The sequence below is a fragment of the Amphiura filiformis genome, chromosome 16 (assembly GCF_039555335.1).
Source record: "Amphiura filiformis chromosome 16, Afil_fr2py, whole genome shotgun sequence".
In the NCBI taxonomy this organism is placed as follows: Eukaryota; Metazoa; Echinodermata; class Ophiuroidea; order Amphilepidida; family Amphiuridae; genus Amphiura; species Amphiura filiformis.
This window is the reverse complement of record NC_092643.1, coordinates 10,804,614-10,829,455: the sequence shown is the minus strand read 5'-3', so window position 1 is coordinate 10,829,455 and position 24,842 is coordinate 10,804,614. Positions and strand designations below refer to the sequence as shown.

The 24,842-nt window shown below is 36.1% G+C and overlaps 1 protein-coding gene across 4 annotated transcripts in view; it reads left to right on the top strand.

Moving 5' to 3' along the window:
- LOC140135556 (Na(+)/H(+) exchanger beta-like) overlaps positions 1 to 24,842 on the top strand; it is a 58,656-nt gene that overhangs the window by 32,288 nt on the left and 1,526 nt on the right. For 3 of the 4 annotated variants that reach the window (XM_072157095.1, XM_072157096.1, XM_072157094.1), the window contains exons 7-12: positions 2,241 to 2,311; positions 7,163 to 7,387; positions 8,865 to 9,005; positions 13,268 to 13,406; positions 22,817 to 23,027; positions 24,095 to 24,163. In XM_072157095.1, the coding sequence (XP_072013196.1) occupies positions 2,241 to 2,311; positions 7,163 to 7,387; positions 8,865 to 9,005; positions 13,268 to 13,406; positions 22,817 to 23,027; positions 24,095 to 24,163 (856 nt within the window). The remainder of the gene's footprint in view (positions 1 to 2,240; positions 2,312 to 7,162; positions 7,388 to 8,864; positions 9,006 to 13,267; positions 13,407 to 22,816; positions 23,028 to 24,094; positions 24,164 to 24,842) is intronic. The other variant, XM_072157098.1, reaches the window with a different exon arrangement.

Here is a 24,842-nt window from a genome sequence, read left to right as displayed (position 1 = left end):
GCATTTAAAGTATGGAAAACTATATATGTCCGTGTAGATCTCGTTGAGTTCTACCAGACAAACAACATATTTGATGCCCTAAATGCTCGACAAAGTTTGTGTGGACCAAAGAATGGAAAAAAGGCTATTGGCACCGGATTTTGTAGAATGAGCGATATACGTGTTTCAGTTTCATCTTTGACTAAGTAAACAAAAGGAAACATTATAGATTTGACACTATCCATTGTCATAGTGAATATGTCATACCTTTATAAGACATAATATGTAATTTGCTCCACCACATCGCCCTCAATTTTTCTTGAATTTCTACTTTTTGCATGATCATAATGTCCAATGGTGTACTAAAATACCATGTGAGAGACTAAGCATGAAGTACAGTAAAATTAAGTTTTTACAATAAATCCTGAGATCTCCAGTTTTATTCTGAGTTTAACGATCAAGTGATAGCTGGCATGTCTTGTGCGTGTGTATCATTGAATCAGTGGTGTATAAACTATGTGCATATTCTTGCATCATATTTATACTTAGCTGCATGAAGCTCCGCTCAGTAATAATACGATTGGCGAGCTAATACATGCATTGTAGGCACTGGAATGAAATGGCAATTTTCTTCATTTTACCTCATTTCTTTGGCTCAAAATTAAAAGGGAACAATCTGATCCAGTGAAAATTAACATTTAGATAGGAATCTATTCTTTATGTAATGAATCAAATATTATTGCTGTATGTTATTGTTTCATGCTTGGGTTGCACACCTGTTAGCATTCCAATGACTTTGTATTGACCAAACTCATTGTTAGAGATTGTGGCTTCAACCCCGGACATGGGCAACATGCCATTGAAAAACAAGAGCAGGGTGGAAAAGACATGTATAAACATATAAGCATGAGCTAAAATGCATACAAACAAGTAATAGATATTTTATACAAGAGAGTATAGTATAAAGATGACAATAAGATGCAATAAGGTTTTGTTCAATTTCAGAATAGCAATATCGTCCCATATCTTTCATTTTCTACAATTCCAAATGCCATATGAGCCCAGTAAATATTTAAATGAAAGTTTTAAATCATTTTGGGAAGTAGGTAAATTTTGCAGTTAAAAGTGGGTTTCCTTGTTTTGAACCACCCTGTATGTTGTTATATCAGTACAAACTGAGAGTTGCTTGAGTAGATAATACCACTTCCTGAATTTGTTGCAAACTTCCTATTGTCTGAAAGTAACATGGCAAAGCTATTGCATCATGTCCAAAGTGAATGGAATTGGCAGGAAATTATTACTTTTAGACATACAAAATGATAGAAAAAATGAAGCAGAATTTTAAGTATTTGCCAAATCTGGCTCTTGGTCATTTTGTCACCATTTAGTTTGTGTGAAATTTGGGAAATGTAATTAAATGTGCAATGACATAGGCTCAATGTTACAAAGATTTAGTTTGATGCAAATATTTCCCATCAGCTATCAAAATAATCAAAGCAGGCCTGTACGCAGGGGGGGGGGGTGATGCACAGGATTTTTACGCTCTTTAGGAAAATCGTCCCCACTTGGAAAAAAAGTCCACTTTTTCAAAATCAGCACCCCTCCAAATGAAATCCTGTGTACGGGCCTGAATCAAAGACACATTTATAGGCAGATTTCTCTCTGGGGTTTTCCTTCGCAGCTTGACTTTCGATGCTCTAGACTTTCATTGTGTTATTACAACATGCTAATTCTCGCGATTCACAATACAATGCTCCGGCGACGGTTGTTCTTGCTAGTCCAATTTTGGACCTTCATGGTCGACATCGCTTTCCTAACCACCATTGGCTTTTTACGCAAGTGTGATAATAATAATGCTGAAAACAGTTCTACAAAGGTTTGCGTGTGATCAATAGATCAAAAATGGATCTACTACAATTATTGTTAACTGCTGTTTAGTGTACATCCGTGTGTAACATAATTATATTGACATTTAAACACACAATGACATGTTCCTGTGCTGTATTCGTATTACGCGGGCTTTAGATGTCAACATTTTCCCATGACGCGCTGCATATTTTGGCCTCTCCCTAGCTACCGCCGGAGGCGCATCGTATTGTGAATCGACCGACTTGCGCAATGATTCCCTAAATAAAAGTGCTTTAGACTACTTTTATATTTCAAAACAGTATGACTTCAAAAAGCATTGTTGACACTGTTTGTTGATATACTTTGAATTGGTAGGTCATATAGTTAATGATTTTCAATGTATTCATTTACAGTTATCAGACCATTTACTGGCTGGAGTGGAGGATATTCTGGGTCATTATGGATCTCATCACTACAAAGACAAGTAGGTATACACCATTGATAAAAGTGCACTGATTTATGGTGCATTACGCATATGGGCATTAAGCATCCCTGTAAGCATCAGCATACTTTACGTGGTTTCTCTAGCTAATGTGGCCCAAGACACATCATCTAAACCATTTAGCAACAAAAATAGCAACAAAATGATGTGTACCTTCCTCGAGTCAGAAATTTTGATATTGTTTTTGTTGTATATCTTAATGTAATGATGAGAGTATACAAGTATACATTTTTAGAAATGATGCAAGGAATCCAACTAGCATTATAACAGATTCCTGCAAAAATTAACAGTTTTGGAGAAAATTCATCTTAAAATTAGATTTTACTTTACTGAATCGAGCAAGATATATGGACTATAATAGATAATGCTCCAACAGAGTGCAGGCTAAGTCATTTAAAGGCCCGTTCAGTGATTTGTCCATCCGAAGGATCTTAAAAAGTAATTGAAATTCAGATTTTGGCACCTTTGTTAGCCTGCTAGTGGTTAACCTGAAAGCTGTGTACATATAAAGACAAAATGAGTACATTAACATTTCTGGAGTGTTAACCTTTTTTAGTTTATAGTTGTAGTTGTAGTTTATAGTTGTAGTTATAGTTGTAGTTGTAGTTATAGTTGTAATTATAGTTGAGTTTATAGTTGTAGTTGTAATTATAGTTGAGTTTATAGTTGTAGTTGTAATTATATTTGAGTTTATAGTTGTAGTTGGAATTATAGTTGAGTTTATAGTTGAAGTGAGAATTATAGTTGAGTTTATAGTTGGCTAGATCGAGTTATATAACTAAAGACATTCTCTGTACCATTGATGAAATTATGCCATAGCTTCCCATAATGCATTGTTGAAACTATATGCTATACCTATACTCTGTAGCGGAATGTCTTCCCATAATGCATTGCTGTAGATTGTATTGGAATGCTTTCCCATAATGCATTGTTGGAATTCTTGCCCATAATGCATTTTTAAAACCATGTTATTGTCATGTTATCATCAGCTGTACCTTATATTCCCATACAAAGTATTGATGAAATGCCATAGCTTCCCATAATGCATTGTTGATACTATGCTATACCTGTATAGTCAAATGCCTTCCATAATGCATTCCGTACCCTGTACTGGAATGCTTTCCCATAATGCATTGTTGAAACTATATGCTATACCTGTAGTCAAATGCCATAGCTTCCCATAATGCCATAGCTTCCCATAAAATTATGGAATTATTTCATTCCCATGAAATTATGCCATAGGTTCCCATAATGCATTGTTGATACTATGCTATACCTGTAGGCAAATGCTTTCCATATTGCATTCCGGACCCTGTACTGGAATGCTTCCCCATAATGCATTGTTGAAACTATGATATAGTTTCCCACAATGCATTGTTGAAACTATATGCTATACCCATACTGATGAAATGGTGTCCTTTGATACCTGTATACCATGTATACAGGTCTATTAACCAACCAATTATAACAATTAGCCTCAATCCCTTTGGCATTGTTCATAATTCTGCATTTTTTTCAATATGATGAAGCCCTTCCTGGGTTCACTGTGAAATGTTACATGAGTCCTTTTTGTCAAGGTAAACAAAGATACTAAACTGGGGTCCTGGGAGTTCTATAACTTCATGCTTGGAGTTGAGACACACAGTGAGGGGTCAGTGTGTTGCAGGAAATGAAAGCCTCTGGGTGATCAAATCATGGCCAAAACAGCAACCTATAAAATATGCAATTTATAGATAGCTCATGTCACTTCATGACTTAATTAATTTTTATAGCATGATCCTTCATCAATTCAAAGACCCAGAAGAGCAGAGGCATACTAGCATCAGCAGTAATGGGGAGTGGGAGAGGCTGGTCCTGGGGGGGGGCACTCAACACAAATGACCATACGGGTATGCTCCCCGAGAGACCCCCTTTTGAATTTCGCAGCTCAAAGACCCCTATATTTGACCAAAATAGAACTCCGAAAGACCCTCTGAAAGGTTTTTTTCAGGCGATTTTCAACCAGAAAGCCAAGATCATGAAGATAGACCCTTGATTTGGACTGTTCGCAGCTCCAAAAGTCCCTGTTTTACTTGTTCGCAGCTCCAAAAGACCCCCTTTTATCGGTACGCAGTCAGCTCCCAAAGACCCACCACCTCAAAATTTCGGGGGAGCATACCCACCAAAATTTTTTGATGGGTATTTATCTGATTTTACAGGGATAAATGCAATAGGGATTTATTTGGAGATTCATAAGCACATCAGCATAATTTGGATCCCTGGCTATTATGATAGTAGGGGCCTACAAATGCATGCGAACTACACAAAAAATTTGGCTATATTGAAGCTTGAATGGTCAAATATTGTTAAAATTGGAAGTAATTTATGCAAAAAGCTAAAATGGTCAAATATGAGATTAATTGGTCACGCAAATGTACACAGGTATCAGTTTTGGCCCCAAAGACCATGGCCTGTGCCCACTCTGCCCTATGGTAAATCAACCCAAGGGCCTTTTTAAAATTTAAACAAAATCCAATTTTTTTGCAATATTTTCTTGATTTAGTTGTATTTTGATCAGATTGGTACATAATCATGTTTGTAGCCTGATATAACAAGGGTCATTATACTAATTTAGTAGGTGTATGACTACTCTGATGACGGCAATGATTTACTTAGAATAAGCTTTTAGTAATGTTGTCCTCCACACCCTTATTAAGATTAGGTTAATTGAATGTTGCTACAATTGCATTATTGTTTGATTCCAAGACATGAGTGATTTCCCTGAAACCTCAAGACAATGCATAACCTTGCATCAGTGACATCATACATTCCTAGGTCATGTTTGGTGTCCTTTGTCTTATAGACAGGAACCTATGTTCCTGCTCACATACCATAACTTTGGGCCAATCAGAGTTAGTTCATCTCTTACTCCCACACATATTCTAATTGTATATTAATCATGTTGTATCAACCAGTAGTTAGTTAAGATTGGAGATCGGCAGTAAAGAGTTAAGATTGGAGATCTGGCGAGTTAACATCGTATTATGGTTACATAGATATTAAATATTACTTCTACAACTTTACATCTGATTCCCCGCTTGATTCATTTATATCCCGGTCATACTACTTTGAAGAGATATAAAATTCTATGATAAAAAGTGCCAGTATTTCTTAGACTAACCCAGATGTTGCATGTTGCTGGTCATCTTTTATGTTATATTAATTAATAGATATGTGTGCACTAAGTGCCATCATTTTTTCAAACAAAAGCACTGAAAACCCGAACTTCCCCATGTTAAAAGTGATACAAAGGGTTACAATGCGCGCAAAGCGCGAGAAAATTTTGGGTTTTAAATCGGAAAACTTTTTTGGCCCCCTTTCCTACCACCTATAACTTTTTGGTCCCCCCTCTTTTAAGGTCTAAAACTTTTTTGGCCCCCTCCCTTTTTACCAGCCCCCACCAAAGTATTTCTGAACACTCCCTAAATGGTATTGTTACACCCACCCCACTATCATGGCTATTTTAGCAGTATATAGGCATGGTAGGTGATCAGGTCTATACCAAGTTACAGCACAGATCCTGGAATTTATTTCCAGGGTCTGTTTTCACAACTACTAATCATGCTAATAGTCTCCCACAGTGAAAACATTTAATATGGCCATAAAACTAATTCCCCTTTGTTGTGCCCTCAAGTAATTTTCTCAGGTCTTCCAAAAAAAAACAGTATCTGATGTTGGAGTATACCGTCAACAGGGGTGAGATTGATCAAATTGGGCCTTTTTATGTTTGTAACTCTGGCACATATAATTTTTTGGTGGATTATATTAATTGTTTATAACAAATAGGGTCCCCACTTTATATCAGTATATAATGTATGATGGTACGAATTGCGTTTGTATAATTTTTTTTAAATCAAAGAGTGATCAATCTCACCCCAATATATGGGGTGAGATTGATCACTCATTATTGACTGTATAAAGTATGTAGGGGGCCTATATGATCAATGTCACTACTGCTATGGGGTTAGATTGATCAAAATTTGGCGTTTAAAAAAATTCTGAAACATTTTCAAATCAAAATGTTTCATGTTGATATACCAAATCTGGTACGAAAATGTTCTACCAGTTTTTTTTTTTTTGTGCTTGTTGTTAAGCCTATTGAACAGTGTTCCATATGGTATTCCATAAGTTCTCACCCAGGTGATTAATCCTCATGATCAATCTCACCCAGGTAATCAATCTCACCCCTGTTGACGGTAGTCTAAGAAGATTTGAATCTCTAGACCTAGGTTTTGAATTACTAGGTTTAATACCTGATCATCATGAAAGATTTCTTACTTCTGTGATCATGTAGCATAAGTGAAATATTCAACCCTAACTCTAAACCTACAACTACTATAAAGTAACTATAAACTCAACTATAACTCTAGACTCAACTATAACTCTCTAATTATAACTCTCAATCCAGCTACAATTCTAACTGCAACTATAAATGCAACTATAATCCAACTACAATTATAAATGATTATAAAAATGTGATTACAACTATAACTACAACTATAACTACAATGTCAATGATAAAAATACATTTACTCACATTTCTGTACATAAGTAGAGACGTTTAGCTTCATGTATTTCAGTTTGGCTTCAACTCGGTCAATAATGATGTTTCTTTGTTTTTTGACCAAATATTTCATTTCAGAAATACCTAATGACAATTTTATCCTTCACTTTTAGATAATTTATACACAATATTAATTTTTTTACACTTGTTGTTGAGATCATTGAACGGGACTTTAACTTTATTCTTAATAAGATGTCCTCTGACAGTAAACATTTTCATTTTTGTTCAAGATGGGAGCTCTTCGAGAAGAAAACCATCCGTCGATGGTTAGTACGAGATCACGGCAAAGAGAAGAAGTCCGGTATCGTGGCAGCATTTACCAAGATTGAAACCAAAGAAGCCGTTGAATATGTGCGTGTCCATGGTGCGTTACCAAGCAGCGCATCATTGGGTAATATGCTGAAGACGAGTCCGTCTGGTAATATGCTGTATATGGGTGACAGTATGGGCATGAGGTAAGTTAAAATTTTATATTTTTATGTGATTTTCATTTTCATGGTGGATTTTTAATAGCATACGCATGTGGCTATATGGGCTCTGTGCCCTCCCTCACCCACCATATTATGTATTCTCCCAGTTAAACTCTATGGATGTGCACAGTAATCTGGTCAGTGTGGTTGGATAGTGTAAGAAAATTCATAAGCCCAAAAATTGATCAACTGGCACAAATGAATTTTGAACTCATCATATTTTTTTTTCATAAAAAGCTCAATATCTCCCTCTAAAAGTATTAATTGACCTATCATGGACATATTTTAACCCCTGGACACTACTGGTCATCGAACAGCATTTCTGATTGGTTGGTAACTTGAAATGCTCATTTCAATAGCCAATCGTGACTAAGCTTTAAACTATTTATGGTCAAACTTGCATTTGCAGATGATCTTATTGATACCCTCCTTGCTTGGTTCAAAATTGGACACGATAATCATTTTGGACCATTGGCAGGTAGTTCTCATGGGGTTAAGTTTCAAAATTTTATGTTTTTATCAAAACATTTTTTCAAGCTTATTTCTTGTCAGGTTGAAAATCACATTGGTCATCATTTTTTCAAGCATGAGAATATTCCTGTTTGAACATAAACTGTTTTTTTATGGCCCAAATTTTCTGCATTGTTATTAAGCCCCTTTTGGAGCACTTTTCACCAGATTTTACGTCCATTTTTTGCTGTGTTAGTTTGTCCTTGTTTTATTGAAATGTATTCTTATGCCTGTTACAAACAGAGTGTGGGTCAGTGGTCTGGATATTTCACTTAAATACTGAAGTAACAAACAGGGGCGTAGCAAGCGGGGGGACAGGGTGGACGAAGTCCATGGGCCCCGAGGGTTCGGGGACCCGAGCACAAAAGCGAAGGGCTGATAATGGAGAGCAGGGCCGGATTTACCATTGGGCCAGATGGGCCCGGGTCCAGAGCACCAAAAAATTGGCCTATGCATCTTTCTTTTAACCCAAATAACACCATGTTTTTTGGCCAAAATAGGGCCAAATTGTAAAATTTTCCGCACTTCGCGCACATTCAAATAGCAGAATTCATGTTGATCTGGGGCAAAATTGTCTGAAATTGAATTTTTTTCCCGTGCTTTGCGCGCAAATGTCCTAGTAACATCGGAACAAAATATGTTAGTCTCTTCTATATTATTCGTAAACCAAAACTTCGCCACTGACTTGAGTGCACATGCCTTCCTTGGCACGTGAGTTCGAGGCCTTCAAATTTTGGCCTGGCCCAGGGCCCACATAAGGTAAATCCCGCCCTGGTTAAAAGGGCCCGAATTGCTCTTTGTCCATGGGCCCTTGATGCTCTTGCTACGCCCCTGGTAACAAAAATGGCCACATAATGGATCGTAAAGCTGTATCATTAAGATATAATTAAAAACAGGTATTGCTTCTCTTTTTGTTGCTATATTTTGATTACAACATGTGCTTGATCTTCAGCATGCCACATATTGAAGATGATGATAGTTTTGTTGAGCCCGGCTCAAAGAGCAAAAACTTACTCTCTGTCCCCCTTTTCGCCGGTCATGCGCCCGACACCAAACATGGTATTGATATACCGCAGATTTTGCTTAATGATAGGTAGAGTATAAAAGTACTTTACCCCCAATATTGAATTTGAATACCCTTAATTTGCAGGTTTTATCAGTGATTTGAACTCGGCACTTACAGCAAACAAGAACTGTCTTTAAAAAAGACAATGCCATGGATAAAGATCATGTTTCATAATTTTTTTCGTTGACCCATCAACATAATTCGTTGGTTGCAACACATAGTGGCGTAGAGTGATTTTGACCCTTAAACTTGCAGGGGCGGATTTAGAGGGGGTGCACCTGGCGTGCGCCCATCTAATTTTTGCAGAGCAGCGCCTGACTCTGTATTATTGCAGAGCCGCGTCTGACTTTGTGGGCGGTGGCTCGTGGGGCATCTTGCTTTTCCCCCCTCGCTGGTGACGATAATACTTTGGAGTTTTAGGCCTTTTTTGCCCATTTTTGACACATTCCGAATCAAATATATAAGAAGAATATTGTCGTTGGGCAGTAACAATGTTTCCTAAATGATGTGCGCATCAGTGTGACGTCAATTGGATCAATTCTGTCTTTCTTAGTCTGTCCCTATCTTTGCAATTTGCAGCATAAGATAGCTTTCATTGCCAAGAAAAAACACAGAAAATTAATATCTAAAATTTGATGAATATGGCTTTTATTTTATAGTGGCTCATCAAATCACTGATAATGTAAACCTATAAAACAATAACCAACTCTCTCACAGTGTGTGGTGCGGTAATTATCACTATATCACCATGACGATTTGTTTGCCACAAAACAACACCGAAACCGTTTTTCTAATTACTAGGATAATATATTCACATCATAACACCTGGAATCTAATATCATTAGATCAGTGCAATATAACGGCAATATCTAAATATCAGTAAATTGAAATAAGTGTGTGTTTTTAATGATGTGTTAATTCTTTTGTTGCTTTTTAAAAAAGATTTGTTTGCACTTCAAATGCATGCTTAAAAATGGATTGATTGAGTGATTGATTGATTGATTGATTGATTGATTGATTGGTATATTGTTGGTGGATTGGTATTGATATTTGATTGCTTTTTTGATTAGATTAATTGATGGTTTAATAGTTGATTGATTTATTGGTAAATTTGATTATTTGAATGATTTGGTTGCTGTGGATTGATCAATTGAAAAAACATGCATTGTGTCTCTTAAAAGGGCTCTGAGCAGTGGCGTAGATTTCTTTTTAAAGGAGGATTTCGTGATCCTAGCATCCTCTTTTTATGACATTTTTCAGTAGATATCCACGAAAAAAGCTTATTTCCAAAATTTCAGTTGATTCCGATTTTATGCTTATGAAGTTATGCATGATTATGTGTATTACACTGCTCCATAGACAATGTGTTGTAATTTTGTTCTGGTGCACCAGAACGAAATTCAAATTTGGCGATATTTTTGCTAAACTAATTAATCTGCAAGAAATATTTGGTACATAAACATTATGTAGCCAGAGGTATCCAGTGGTGTAAAAATCTCAACTTTTTTGGAAAAAGTGGGGATGAGGCTGTGGATCACTTAAATGCCCCTTTAACATTGGGGAATGGGGTTGGAAAACAATTCTTGAAATATAGTGAATTTAGGCGACAGAATAAGTTTATGGTACAAATGCGTGCAAAGAAAGCTAAACTGATGACATATTATGCAAAAGTGGAATAAATTCGTGCGTAGCGCAAAACAAATTGGCTTTGGGGCCTAAAATGGCCAAATATGAGGTTAATTTGGTCAGAAACCCACATACAGGCGCCAACATTGGGGGATGATTGTATGGACTATCCTCCGCAAAATATTGGGGAGGATTTATCCCCATCCCCTAGGACCTACGCCTATGGCTCTGAGGGATTTCTTTGGAAAATGAAATCAAGCAGTAATTTTAGAGAACAAAATCTATCAAATTGAAAATAAGAGACATACTGTGAGTGCCGCATTCAGTTTATCTCCCATTGAACTATGTGGGAGAATAAAATGTCTGGATGCAGACATATATTACAAAATCATACTATTTTACATGAAGAATACTGATTTAAGCTTAACTATATCAGATGCTGATTACTGTATAAATTGAGGATGTAATTTTTGTGAAATCTCACAATGCCCCTTTAATATACCTATTATGTATATGATTTCAATGAAAATAAACTATAGGCCTATATTGTTATACCGATTCCATTTATAGCTTGACATCATATCAATTTCACACTTGTAAATTCCATAGACTGTAAAGCTCCCTTTCCAAGTTACTGGTGCATGGTTGTTTGCAGATATTTATTGCTTGGATTTATTGTATTTTATACACATAATAGGAAAGTGGCATTGTGAAATTTAAATAAAAGCGCTTCAACATTGACATTTCAGTGAAAGAACTCTGTATTTATTTCATGGAGTTGTTTCCTGCATATTTTTTGGATCAATTTTACTGCATTTCATTATTTAATTTGAGAAATCCAGAAAAAATTATACTTTGAAGCAAATTAATAATAATGATTATTTTACAAGCAATATGAAATCACTACATGTGAAAATCAATTCAACATTATTACAGGACTGTCAATTTTCATATCTAACATAGGCCTACACTGCACTGATTTAACAATAAATATAGGGTCCATCGGGCGCTTTATTATTACGATGGAATTATTAGTCGAACACATACACGATTTTCATAACACGGCGTGCAGGACGGTGATATACATAACAAAGGGTCGTACCACAACATGACCGAAGGAGTGGTACGTATTGGCGACATGTGCGCTGGTACTAAATTCCAATTTTCTTTGCTTTGCCGTAGTTGTTTGGCTCAAAAATAAAAGGGGATATATCTGACAGTAAAAGCTAGCATTTTATGGCAAAGAAATGCTAATCTATTTTGTTTGAAAATGTTATAATATGGCTTTAATGGTGACCATTGTGACTGAACGCAATGATGTGTAACGCAATGATGTGTGACGCTATAATTTGGTCCATGTGTAAAAGAAATAAGGCTACCCATACCTGTTTTTATGTTTGCATTTCTTCAAATATTGTGACTGAACGCAATGACGTGTGATGCTATACGTGTAATTTGGTCCATATGTGTAAAGCAAACCCATACCTAGTTTTTACACATTTGCATTTCGTCAAATATTTTTCGATTTATTTTAAAAAGTATTTAGGGGGAAACCTATAAGTTGTGGACCCTATAATATAAGTGATTTGGGGCATATATATTTACCATGCATCCTGACTCTAAAGAAAACAAGAAAACAAAATGGATTTCAAATTTAGGTTTTCAGGTCACCTACAAGAAACATTTAATTCTTTACCATAAGACCTTAAAATTAAATTATTGTGGGTTTAAGATCTTAAATGATAATTATTGTGGGCATATTGGTGTGTAATGAACCGTTCACAAACACTTGTTAGGGGGGGGGCTGATGCAAAATGGGAGGCCCTTAAAAGTTTTGACCCTCCTAAAAATTGACCACAAATTTTCCCGGGAAAATATAGTTTATTATGCTTTTCTATGGGGTTGACCAATAATTTTCAAGTCAAAAAGGGGGGCCCTGAAATTTTTGAGATCTAAAAAGGGGGGCGCAAACAATTTTTGTGATGAAATTATTTTGCATCGGGCCCCCTAACAAGTGTTTGTGAATGGTCCCTTAAAATAAATGGTATTTTTAACAGAAATGCAGCTTTTTTCTGAAAGAAAATAGAATAGAAATAATTGGAATAGAAATCTAACTAAGCAAAAGGATGGAAGGAAAAAATAAAGGAGGCCACCATGAAAAAGGAAATATAAGTAGAAAAGAGGAATGAAATGAATAGGGGGATTTGTTTTGGGGGCCTAAAAATTGCCTTCAATTTTGACATTTTTGCCCCACATAATGACATTTTTAGTGATTTTTAAAACATTTTGATGGATGGGGGTGTTGGTCTGGGAGAAGGTAAAGGCCAAGTTTCGAGGAAATGTCCCCCTGGCTCTGCCATTATGAATGAAGACAAAACAAAGGGTGAACATGCATGCTATCTACAGTAGACGTCTCAATCTCATAACTAATCTGTCCATAGTGGGACCATCATTCAGATAAAGGACACATTTGGATAAGTGAGTTGTGTAGGATTCTGTATTCAAGTGCTAAAAGTTTGACCCAAAAAAGATTATATCGTAGTTACACTAAAAGATGGTATTCGAGTATTACACTGGCACTATTAATGGTGTGGAAATTGACACAAGGCAGCAATACCACAGGGCAGCAATAATGTATACCACACATTGTCTCCTTCATACAGTGAGCCAGTTGATGAAGGTATGGCACCTGTTGATCTACAAAAGGAAGCTACTCCAGGCTTAACACCAAAAGACAGGCAAGAATCTATAGGACGACATATGGACTTACTAGCCAAAAGTTTGTACAGGCCTCGCAAGAGGGTAAGTAGGTCCTATGCACTACTTGAGTGTATGTGTCCCTAAAATCATTGTGTATCACTAATATTATATTTTAATACACACCTATGACGTCGCGCTATTGTTTTACCGCTCCATTATTTTCCACGAATGGAGCGATGATCACAATAACACGCCATTAGTAAATGCCTTTCTCTTTTCTCTGAAAAGCAAATACTTTTCAGGGAAAAAGTATTGGCATTTACGAATGTAGTGTTAATATCAATTGCACTTTTGAAAAGCAAGTATTTGCGAAAAGTGCGGTATTGTTATCATCACTTCATTCATGCAAAACAATGATACGAAAAAACAAGAAGAAAATGATTTTCATTAATACAATAAATTGAGGAAGCGGATAGCAACATTTGCACAGTATTGTTATGGGACCTGAGAGCACATCAAACATCGAATTACATGCTGAATACGAGGATTGTCCCTATATCTAAAAATAATAATAATTTTGATTTTGTGAAATTCGCGATATAATACAAATTATTAAAATTTCATATTTTTTATATTTTTCCAAATTTAACAGTCCTCGAAGTAAACTTTATAAATCTAATGATATGTAATTAAACTATAGGCCTATGTAGCTGGGATGAAAAGCCGACTCAATTGAAAATTTGACCTTTCATATTGAACTTAAACATTTTTTTCCAAAAAGACCTACATTTTTTAGTGTTTTAAGAAAAAATCTATATCTTTAATAATGAAGGTCACAATTTTCATATGATTGACGGCTGTTCAACCCAACTTCCTACTATTTACTGCATATCGTTAGATTTATACAATTTACTTTGAGGACTGTTAAATTTCAAAAATATCAATTTTTTAATAATTTGCCATAAAATGTGTATAGTATCGCGAATTTAATAAAAATCTAAATTATTTGATATCAGAAGGATGTGTCTGATTTGCTCTCAGGTGCCACAAAAAAAATACGTAAAAACGTCGCTATCCGAGCCCTTACAATGCAATCTGTGAAAAGCAAGTCGAGATGAAAACGGGCAGGTTAAATTGTTGGCTAAGTTGTACTTATTATGCAAGATGTATTTTTACCCTCACTTTGGAAAATGCTTATTTAGGCTTTACTTCGTAGGCCCTTTATTTATTTATGTGGACCTTTCTTTCTACGCTTACTGTTTTTTATAACATTTTATTTTTCTTCTTTATATTTTTATATCGCTTTCAGTGGCTTAGGCCCCACGTATAATTTGTCATATTTTGGGCAACATTGCTACATATACGTAATACACATTCTGTATCAATGTATTTAGGCCTATGAATCTGTTTATTTTTAAATCGTTCTCTTCGGGCATGTTTAATAATGATAAAAGCCACAGTAGGTCTATTTTCTGTATAATTTTTATTTGTCATTAGTATATCTGATGTTTCATCTGATGGTATTTTGGCATGCTTGAATATTTACATACATCGATCAGTAGGCCTATCCGATACCGTAAAATGGGGTAACTTTGGGCACTTTTCAGAGTTTTTAAACCACTGCTTCCAAACAAAACCAAATATATTTCTAATTATCTCTTTTTTTATGACAGGTTCCTTCTACACCTTGAAGTTGAAAAGATTTTTGAATAATTTTGAAAGGGTGCCCTAGGGGTTGAAAATAGTTTGACCAAAGTTACCCCGCATTTGGGGCAACTTTGGTCAGAGTATTACATTCCATGAAGAAAAAAATTGATCTTCGCTGTATATGGGCAAGATTTTGTTTTTTTGTGACATTTGACCCCTTGCAAAATATCGATTTTTATTTTGTCTGAAAAAATGTAAAAAATGCTCATTTTTGGTCAAAATGCCAATATTTTCGTGAACTTTCAACTAAATTGGACATGAGCGACTTTTTATTTCTTCCAAATATATTTCTTGACAAATTGAGACCAAATATGACTAAAAACAATATTGCTGTAACGGAAATATATTTGAACGACCAAAGTTACCCCGCGTACCGAAGTTACCCCCATTTAACGGAAATTAAATATTACAATGTTAGGGACGATCCATTTGATTTTGGAAGGGGGCCTGGAAGTTGAGGTGGCTTTTATTTCGCGTCAAGGCGGCGTAAGTTTGTTTTGTTTTTTGCCGACAAAGTTCAGGGACATAATAGGCCTAGGTAAAATGTGGTGTAGTACATTTAAAATTTTTGTACCTTTTCGTACCTGATTTTGGTCCTTCTGCTGCGAATCAACGATATATATCCTCGGAATGATTCCATCACAAAATTATCCAAGATAAACAATAGTGTCCATAATTGCATGGTTGTTCCAAAATCGAACACTCCATTCACAGAGAAGATTATCATTGCTCAGGTATAGCGATAGGTGTAGCTTTCTTGAGGTACACAACTGTAATGACCATTTCATATGAATCTATATGACCTTTTTGCCCATTTTCCTTATTATGCAAAATAGAGACCTAAACGCAACTACTTCAACAGTTAACGCATTAGAACTGGACATAAAGAACTATTGATTGTCTAATCCAGGGGCGGCGCCAGGGTATTTTGATAGGGGGGGCAAAACATTTTTAGAAATTTGTTATGCGGCGCGACAGCGCCCGGCCGTCGCGCTTGCGCGACGCAGGGGGGTGTATGAGGGGGGATGTGCCCCCCTCAGAATTTGGAAAATTTTAAAATGAAAGCACAAATAAAGCCATTTGATGCACCTTTTTCGGGTTATTTATTTCTTTTCAAACCGCATATTTTTATGGATTTCATTCACGGGCCCGACTTTCAGCCCGCTGGTTTTAGGCATGGACCTACTCAATTGGTAAATCCAGCACCTTTTGGCAACAAAATAAGTTCATTGTACAAATGTGCACGAAGTGAAATATGGTGGAAATAAGAACAAAAGTCGCTGAAAGCGAAAAAATTGGCACTTTTAGGCTAAAATGGCCAAATATGAGGTTACTTTGGTCAGAAACCCACATACAGGCATAAACATTAGGGAATGATTGTATGGACCATCTACCCTACCAAAATATTATGGGATTTATGCCCCACACCCGGTCGGATCTCTACGCCTCTGGTCGCAACGCTGTGTATGTTAAGTCAGTTGCATTGTATATGATATGCCGTTTTTTTTATTATAAATTGGCACGATAAAATATATGAAGGGGGGGGTCTTAAGGTTGGAAATATTTCAAACTGAAAGTCGTAATCAGGAGCGTAAACGGGAGGTATAGTCGCCTCTATGATCACTAAAAGCCCAAAACTCCACTAGGTTCTTTATGAGTTGGGAGAAAAGGCAAGAGAAGCCATGTGACTTTTATGGGGGAAAATTTGCCAAAAATGGGCCCAAAATATAAAAACCAACAACTTTAAAACCGCGTAGGTCAGCATTTCACAAGGGGCAAGATGTCCCAAGGGGAGTTTCCTCCTTCTAACCATGGCCAGGGAGGGAATGGCTCCTTTTCTTCTTCTCCTCCTCTCTTTCTCTCCCTCTCTTTTCTCTCCTTCTCCTTTTCTTTTTCCTTCCTTTTACCTCTTTTTTTGAATCATAGGGGGCAATTGCCCCCCCCCCCCTGTGGCGCCGCCCTGGTCTAATCACTTGGATGATTTTATTTAATCTATACGCTTATTCAATTTGTGTAACAAACATTTTAAATCTTTATAATTCAAGAAGGTGGTTACGGATGATTTGAACTAAACACCTGGATCGTGATATGATGGGTATTTCTATAGAAATTTTACATAAAGCTGAGTTGGACTATTTTTGCACGTGCACCTAAAATTTAGTACGATCATTATATTAGTGTATTGTCCGGCATCAATGAGTAATTGATCAATTTGTAAAGAGCAGCCTATTTCAATAACACTCCATTCGTGAAAAATAATGGAGCGGTAAAACAATAGCGCTACGTCATAGGTGTGTATTAAGTCGGTTAATGGTCCGCGGATTAGAACGTTAGATTAGCTCCGCGGCTCAGCCATTCTTATCCACTCACGTTCTAATCCTTGGCCATTATCCTATACATAAATTATGTTTTTATCAATGGATGTACCTTAAAGTTTGGTTAATTTACACAATTGTATAAAAAATAGTATTATATGTTTGATACTTGATGGCAGAAAGAGATCGGCAACTTTATTTAGCTGTTTAACAGCTACTTGTACTGGATTCTGTCAAGTGAACAAGTTTGTATAAACACATCCAGAAATGTTTACATGTTCAGTGTCAAATTGATCTCCTTTAAAATAAGCATCATCCATACAATGTATAGCTTGTTTGAAATTAAGTACAAGTAATGCATTGGGCAACAAAAGAAGAAAAAAACACCCTGTTTTACTGTCGTGATCGAGCGACCTGCATTTTGGGTGGTTAGCTCTACAAAGTTAAAAACGCCATTTATTGGTCAAAGTGGATTAATTTTGCCTAAAAATATTTGGATTTTTTCAGGTTTTTCAAAATTTCTGTGATTTTGTTGGGGTAATTTAGCAAATTTCTGTGATTTTGTTGGGGTAATTTAGCAAATTTCTGTGATTTTGTTGTGGTAATTTAGCAAATTTCTGTGATTATGTTGGGGTAATTTAGCAAATTTCTGTGATTTTGTTGGGGTAATTTAGCAAATTTCTGTGATTTTGTTAGGGTAATTTATCCTCTTGCAGGGAAAAAAATGACAAAATCCAGATCGATCAACCCTACTTGGCAAGTCTGTCCGCCCGCCCATCAAACAAGGGTTTTATTTTGTGTCGCCTTAATGCTATATAATGTTTAGGCTATATAGTAAAAAATATTTGCTTCAGAAACTTAATAACCTTGTTTGCTGCATTGACTTCTACCTTACTTTGCCATTGACCAGTATCGTGTAAGCGCCTTTATTACTGTTTAATTATGTTGCCGTGTCCTTTGATCCTGTTTATGCATTCCCTGATGAAGTTGCTGTACAGTAAAGTAATTTTTTTTAAATATTTCTGTGGTCCGGGTATGTGCTGGTCATGCCAGTGACCACTGAGTCAACCGTCTTGTAATTCGTAACTTTTGATCCAATCAGAGTGATTATCACTATTGCATTCACGCTTGTGTACGTCCGACACACAATGCACAGCCCATACCACGGAAGAATTAAAAAAATTACTTTACTATACTTTGATCAGCTCCTAATAGGCGGGAAATGTTAGGCTTTTACCACTACGCCGAAAAATAGACCCAAGTTAAGGGTGCTATTAGTTGACCTGTCTGGTCTATATTTTGTGTGTAAAGAAAGTAGACAAAGTATAAGACTTGGACTAATAATTTGGGGTGCTTCTGGTGAGATGTCACAAGACAATTTTCAAAATAAAATATTTTGATATTAATCCGCGATGTTATAAGGCCCGTCGATTACGAGCTGATCAAAGTATAATTTGGAGAAGGGAATAATTTATGTGTGATGGGGTGAAGTTGGAACCTTCTCCTAAAACCTGACATGATGGGGGAGAGGGGAGATTATATCCTTTTATCCCTCTGGTGACCCTGCTGAAAGGTTGCACAAATTTTGTATCCCCCAAATCCTGGACCCAAGATAACGTAATTGTGCTGGATTGTAATTTGTGAATTGTATAACATATGTGACACTTGTTCTGATCTAACCTGGCTAAATGGAGTTGGGCTATTCCATTTGAAATCCAGAAAACATTACCGTACCTTAATTTGCCATACAGGGAGTGTGAATTTCAAATGGGGTTACCTGAATGGGTAACTCTATTTGAAATCTACACCCCCTTTGTGGGAGATTAAGGGCTTGTCTCCCATAGGGGTTGTATGGATTCCAACTGCAATAGCCCAATGTGAAATTAATATAAAAATCAGGAGCAAAAATATCATAAAATTGGCATTTTGAAAGCACATCATTTTGCAACTATTAAAGTGGTTAGAGCTGTCAGAATTAAGTAGTAGTATGCTTGATTACTCAGCAAGTCCAAAATAATGAATAAACAAACTGTCAAAATTGTCTCATTATTTTGACCTCTAGAGATGAATTGGATTGTGTCATTATGGATATATGAAATGGTTTGGGAATACTTTATGTACCAGTAACTCAAGAGTAATCTTGGTGACTTATGGTTGAGCAAAATCAGTGAATAAATTGATTTTGAATTTGTTGTTTCTTCCATTATGTATACATTCAGTTATGTTTCTTGTATGTTCTGTAGGTGTAGGGTTGAAAAGTCATCAATATAATTATGTGTACATCCATATCAAAGTGATGCACTTGTCGGCTGCTACATGTCTCTAGCTATTCCTATAGCTAGGAATAAATACCAGACTCATCTCAAATCATCCTCAAGTTACATGGTTTGGGAATGTTCTCTGTATTTCTAATCCATGTGACTTGGCAATGATTTGAATTGACCGCTACTAGAGATGAGTCTGGTATTATGAAGAGACATATGTAGCAGCTGACAAGTGCATGCTTTTGATATGGATGTACACATATTTGGGAGAATATTCTACCACAATGCTGCTGAATGCATTCCGAATGTAATAGGAATGCATTCAAGTTTTGGTAAGGGAATGGTTACGGTATTCCCCTTTGGTGCATGAGGTCCTGGGTTCAATTCTCAGCACTGGACAATTTGTTGGGGTATTTATTGGCTGCTCTCTGGTTTACTTAGACTTATAGGTAAATGATCGAACCATGAGAGTATAACTTCGTCCTTTGGAGGGGATATTAAGCAGTCAGGCCTTTGTATATTGAGATACATATACCTATTATAATTCATGTTTATCAAGTCAGCTCAACCAAGTAAAGTGATGGAACTGGACTGTCCCAATCTGTCCCAGTTACATCCAATGGGCTATTCCATTTGACATCCACACTATACCCCTGTGGAAATATCTTCCACAGGGGGAATATGTTTTTCAAATGTAATTAGTCAGGGTTAATCATTTTGAACCCCATACTCCCTCTGCTTAATACCTATATCTTCCACAACAGGAGTGAGTATTTCAAATGGAAGTTATTATACCGCACCCAACTGTCTATTCTATTCGAAACTCATACTCCCTATATGGGACACTTAAGCTACATTTTCCACAGGGGTAGTGTGTATTTTAAATGGAATAGCCCGTTATAATACTTTGGCATAATTTAATGGCTATAATATAACCAGCATTCCTTTGATCAACATAATAACACAGGATCTAAAAGTTTGATGGTGAGGAAAGCAAGACAAACAAACATGAATATAGTGTGGTAAAACACACAGGCAAAAGTGGGACTGACTCTTTTTTAATTCTTCATTTATTATATTGTTATTGTGTAAGGAATTGCAATGAACTTTAAAGCTACTATCTACACATTTGCATTTCCTGGTTCATGAAAAATACTTTAATCATGACTTGACTGTTCCTGATCCTGTTACATTAAGGGCTCACACACAAAATCAAGTTCCTGTTCTTTAACAGGTATAGAATTCATTATTTGGACGAGGTTAATACTCCCATTAATACTCCCTGTGCATTCAAAACACCATTTTGCCAGTTTATGATATATTCTACCATAGGCCCTATAACTGGCATTTTTTTTGCTTGATTTTCTGAAGTGGTGCATTGCAAATGCTGTAAATCATACCAATCTTTCAACATAGCCCCTCTATGTTTTGACATCATTTGGTGAATTGAACAAAAAGCATGCCTTAAATTTCAGAATTGTTTTATTTTAAATCTTTTTAGGCCAAATTAAAAAAGTATGTCTCAGATACATTTGGTAAAAAGGCTAAGTGCTATGCATTTTTTTATTTTTTTATTTTTTAAGATATGCGATATGCGATATTTTTATTCATTTTTTTTTTACAGTCAAGGCACAATATTTATGTACTTTTTGATATTCAAATACAGAAACATAGTAATACATAGGCCTACACAATGAATAGTTTTGTTTGTCTCTTTTACAATCATGGCGAAATGTGTACAAAAAACAACAACCAAACTGCAAAAAAAGACAAAATTGGATCGCTATACGATACTGAAAAAATGAACATATAGGGAACAAAACTTAAGGCCAACGTGTAGCGCTAAATTGGATTTCACATAGCAATGCGCGCGGGTGTCTGAGACGTACATTCTTTTTTCTTGGCCTTATGCTTAGATATTGTGAATAACATCAACAAAGATTAAGTGTCACCACAAAAATGGGCACATCAACCTTCATTCCAAACTTGTCAATTTAGGGCCTAGATCAATGTGGATCTGCAAATGAAAACAATGTCATTATTTTTTTCAGCCAGATTGGTTGGATGCGATTTAGTGGTGTGAGCTCTTTTTTTTACTTTGGTATTTTGGCAGGGGTTGAAAGTGAAACATCATTACACTAAAAAAGGAAATAAAAAAATCTAATTAGTTAAAAATAAGAATATTAAAAATGGTCAGAGACTTTTAAGAGGAAGTGATACCCCATTTCTGAGGGTAATTTTGATTTAAAAATGAATAAATATTGCACTTTTTGGGCGATATTTCGAACATAGACTCATAAAGGATTTTTGTAAAAACCTACCCTATTTTTGCCATTTTTGGGAAATTTTCAAGTGACCCGAATTTTCTGTGGAAAAAAAACCTTGTGTTGCATTATGTCACATAAACAATGTGATCAATGTATGGAATGCGGATTTAGTGCACAAACTGTGAACTTGACATTTATATAGGTACTTCTGAGGGTACATTGGGTCTGTCATGAAAAGGAAATTAAATTATATTTTGTTAACATTTACTTTAATTATTTAAAAAAATCTACATGTAACCTTCGTTTTTGGACACTCTGTACAAAATGGATGAAATTGGAAAAGTACCCAAAACAAGTTGACTGTAATGAGAAAAACTACGGTAACCCAAATTTCTTGAATATCAATTTGTTTTACTTGCCTGCTTGCGAAACATACCACTTCACTGCATGTGTGAATTACAATGTATTTCTTGAGCAGTGGCATAGCCAGGGGTAAAGGGGACATCAGTTGCCCCCGTGTGAGATGTTTTGCCCTCCCCCTCTTGTCTCCTGATATATAAGATTGGTATGCCTTTTTTCTACTTTTTAACCCATTTCTGACAATATTAATCAAATTTTGCCCCATTAAAAATTGCCTTCCCCCTTTGCCCCCTCTGAAAAAGTCCTGGCTTCCAGTGGCGGTGCCGCCAGGAATTTTTTTTTTTTTGGGGGGGAGTTAATTCAGGGGAAAAATCAACAAATTTTGCCCAAAATTGCTACAAAAAGTGAAAATGTTCGTAATATTGAGTCTTTACTGGGGAGAACTGTGGGGGGGGGGGGCAAGAGTTCTGACTGGGGGCATTCCACCCCCACCCTTGTGGCGCTGCAACTGTTGGCTACACCACTGTTCCTGATCCCCATAGTTCTTAAGATTATATAATTAACACTAAGTCAAATGTGCATGCTTTGTTTTCCATTAGCATGATAACCGACAATCTCGACATTTCCTGCTTGACGACGAAGTGGAAGAACCAAAGAAGTTGATGCATAGGAGCATGACGATACAAGTACGCCACCGTATGTCCAAGAAGCCGAGACACACTCATGGAAATCAAAAACAACGATATAAGCCCAAGCAGCCAGCTAGTACTATAGAAGATGAAACTAATGCTAATGGCCCAGCTGTAATTGGTAAGATCACGAAGTTATACTAAAAATATGAAAAGGAATTTTGCCCCCTCCTGCCTCAGGTTTATACCAAATATACCGATGCAAAGCAGCCTATTTTGTTGCTCATTATTTGCTCTACATTTCAGTTTCTATAAACAGGCATGAGCATTTTCAGGCTTTTACCTGAATTCAGGCAGTTTTCAGCCTGTTTTGAGACTTTTAAGGTCAATTTCACACACCTTTTCAGGCAGTTTTCAAAAAAGCCATTCTCATGCCTGTATAAGGCTCCCCTGAAGTTGTAAACAAGTGTTTTTCATTTCAAAAAGAGGGGAGTTTTCATGATGGTAACTTAATATTTGCTAAGTAAAATTATTTTTAGTTATTCAAATAATACGTAACTGACTAAAAATGAGGATAAACAATAGCTTATAATGATATGGAACTGCACAAAATATGCTGCCTACACTCTTAGAATAAGCGGTTCTAAGTAAAACCTAAAATGGTTTCTGAGCTGTCCTGTATGTGGAACCTTAAATGGTTCTACAAAGAAGAGAAAAAACCATTTCAGACCTGTAAAAGGTTCTGGAAAGGTCAGAAAGAACCATTTTAGACCTGAAAAGGGTTCTGGAAAGGCTGTATAGAACCATTTTTGGTTCTTTAAATTTTCAAGAAGTGTTTTCTCTTGAGGGTTCTATACATACAGGACAGTCAAGTCTAATGTTTGACACGATAGAGGATACCGTAAAAACTCGATAGTTAGCATATGTGCTTACTATCGAGCGCTTTTGTACCAATTCAGTCCGACGCTTTACCAACTGAGCTAATAGATTTGCTCAAAACCCTTTACACTTTTGTGGATGGGGCTCTTCATGTTTGTATGTTTTAAAAGCGTTTAAAAAACTTGAGATGAGTCTGGTGTTTATTCCTACCTATTATGTGAAATGAGACACAAGTAGCAGCTGACAAGTGCATCGTTTTGATATGGACATGCACATATGCTAACTATCGAGTTTTTACGGTATAGTAAAATCAAAATATCCCATCATTTATCCTCTAGTGATTTTGACATTGCTATTTTCTATTTGCAGACACTATTCATGAAAATGATGATGAAGGTATCACATTTCAAGCAAAACATGATGAGCCAGATGCAGTAGGTATGTAAACAGCAACCATGAAACATTAGAAAAGATTGCAAGAAAATGTTTAAATGTGGGGTTACATAAAGGGTATATGGTACATGGGAGGCAAGGGAATGTGTCCCCCCCCCACCTTTTGGCAAAATGACACATTTTTTGTTCTTTTCAGCCACTTTTTAACCATTTTGGCCAGTTCCCCCCTCCCCACATTTCAAGCCGGATTGGCGTTAATGATATGGTATAAGACGTTTTCACAATATTCTAACATAATGTTATTTAGGTGTTGACTATAACAAAAAAATGTTGAAAAAATATTTTACAATAACATTTTGACAACATTTTACAAATGTTGTTCTAATGTGTTTTCATGCAAAATGTTTTCATGACCTTTATAAAGCCCAACCTTCAATGTTATTTAAAACATTTTTACTAGACCAAAACCCAATGTATAACCTATTTCAAATGTTTTAAAATCGTTTTGTGTTTGCTGGGTGAACAGCAACCTGTTTGTGATTTAAAAAAACCAACAATGACTGAAGTTGGCAATAATGAAATTGAGAGTTCCTAATAAATGCCCTGCCCTAATAACTCTCATCCCTGGAATATTTGCAGTGAAAAATGAGACCACATCAACTTGTTCAATCTGGCTTGGACCAATGGCCAGGTTATCCATATTTTATTAGGTTTCCAATTTCTA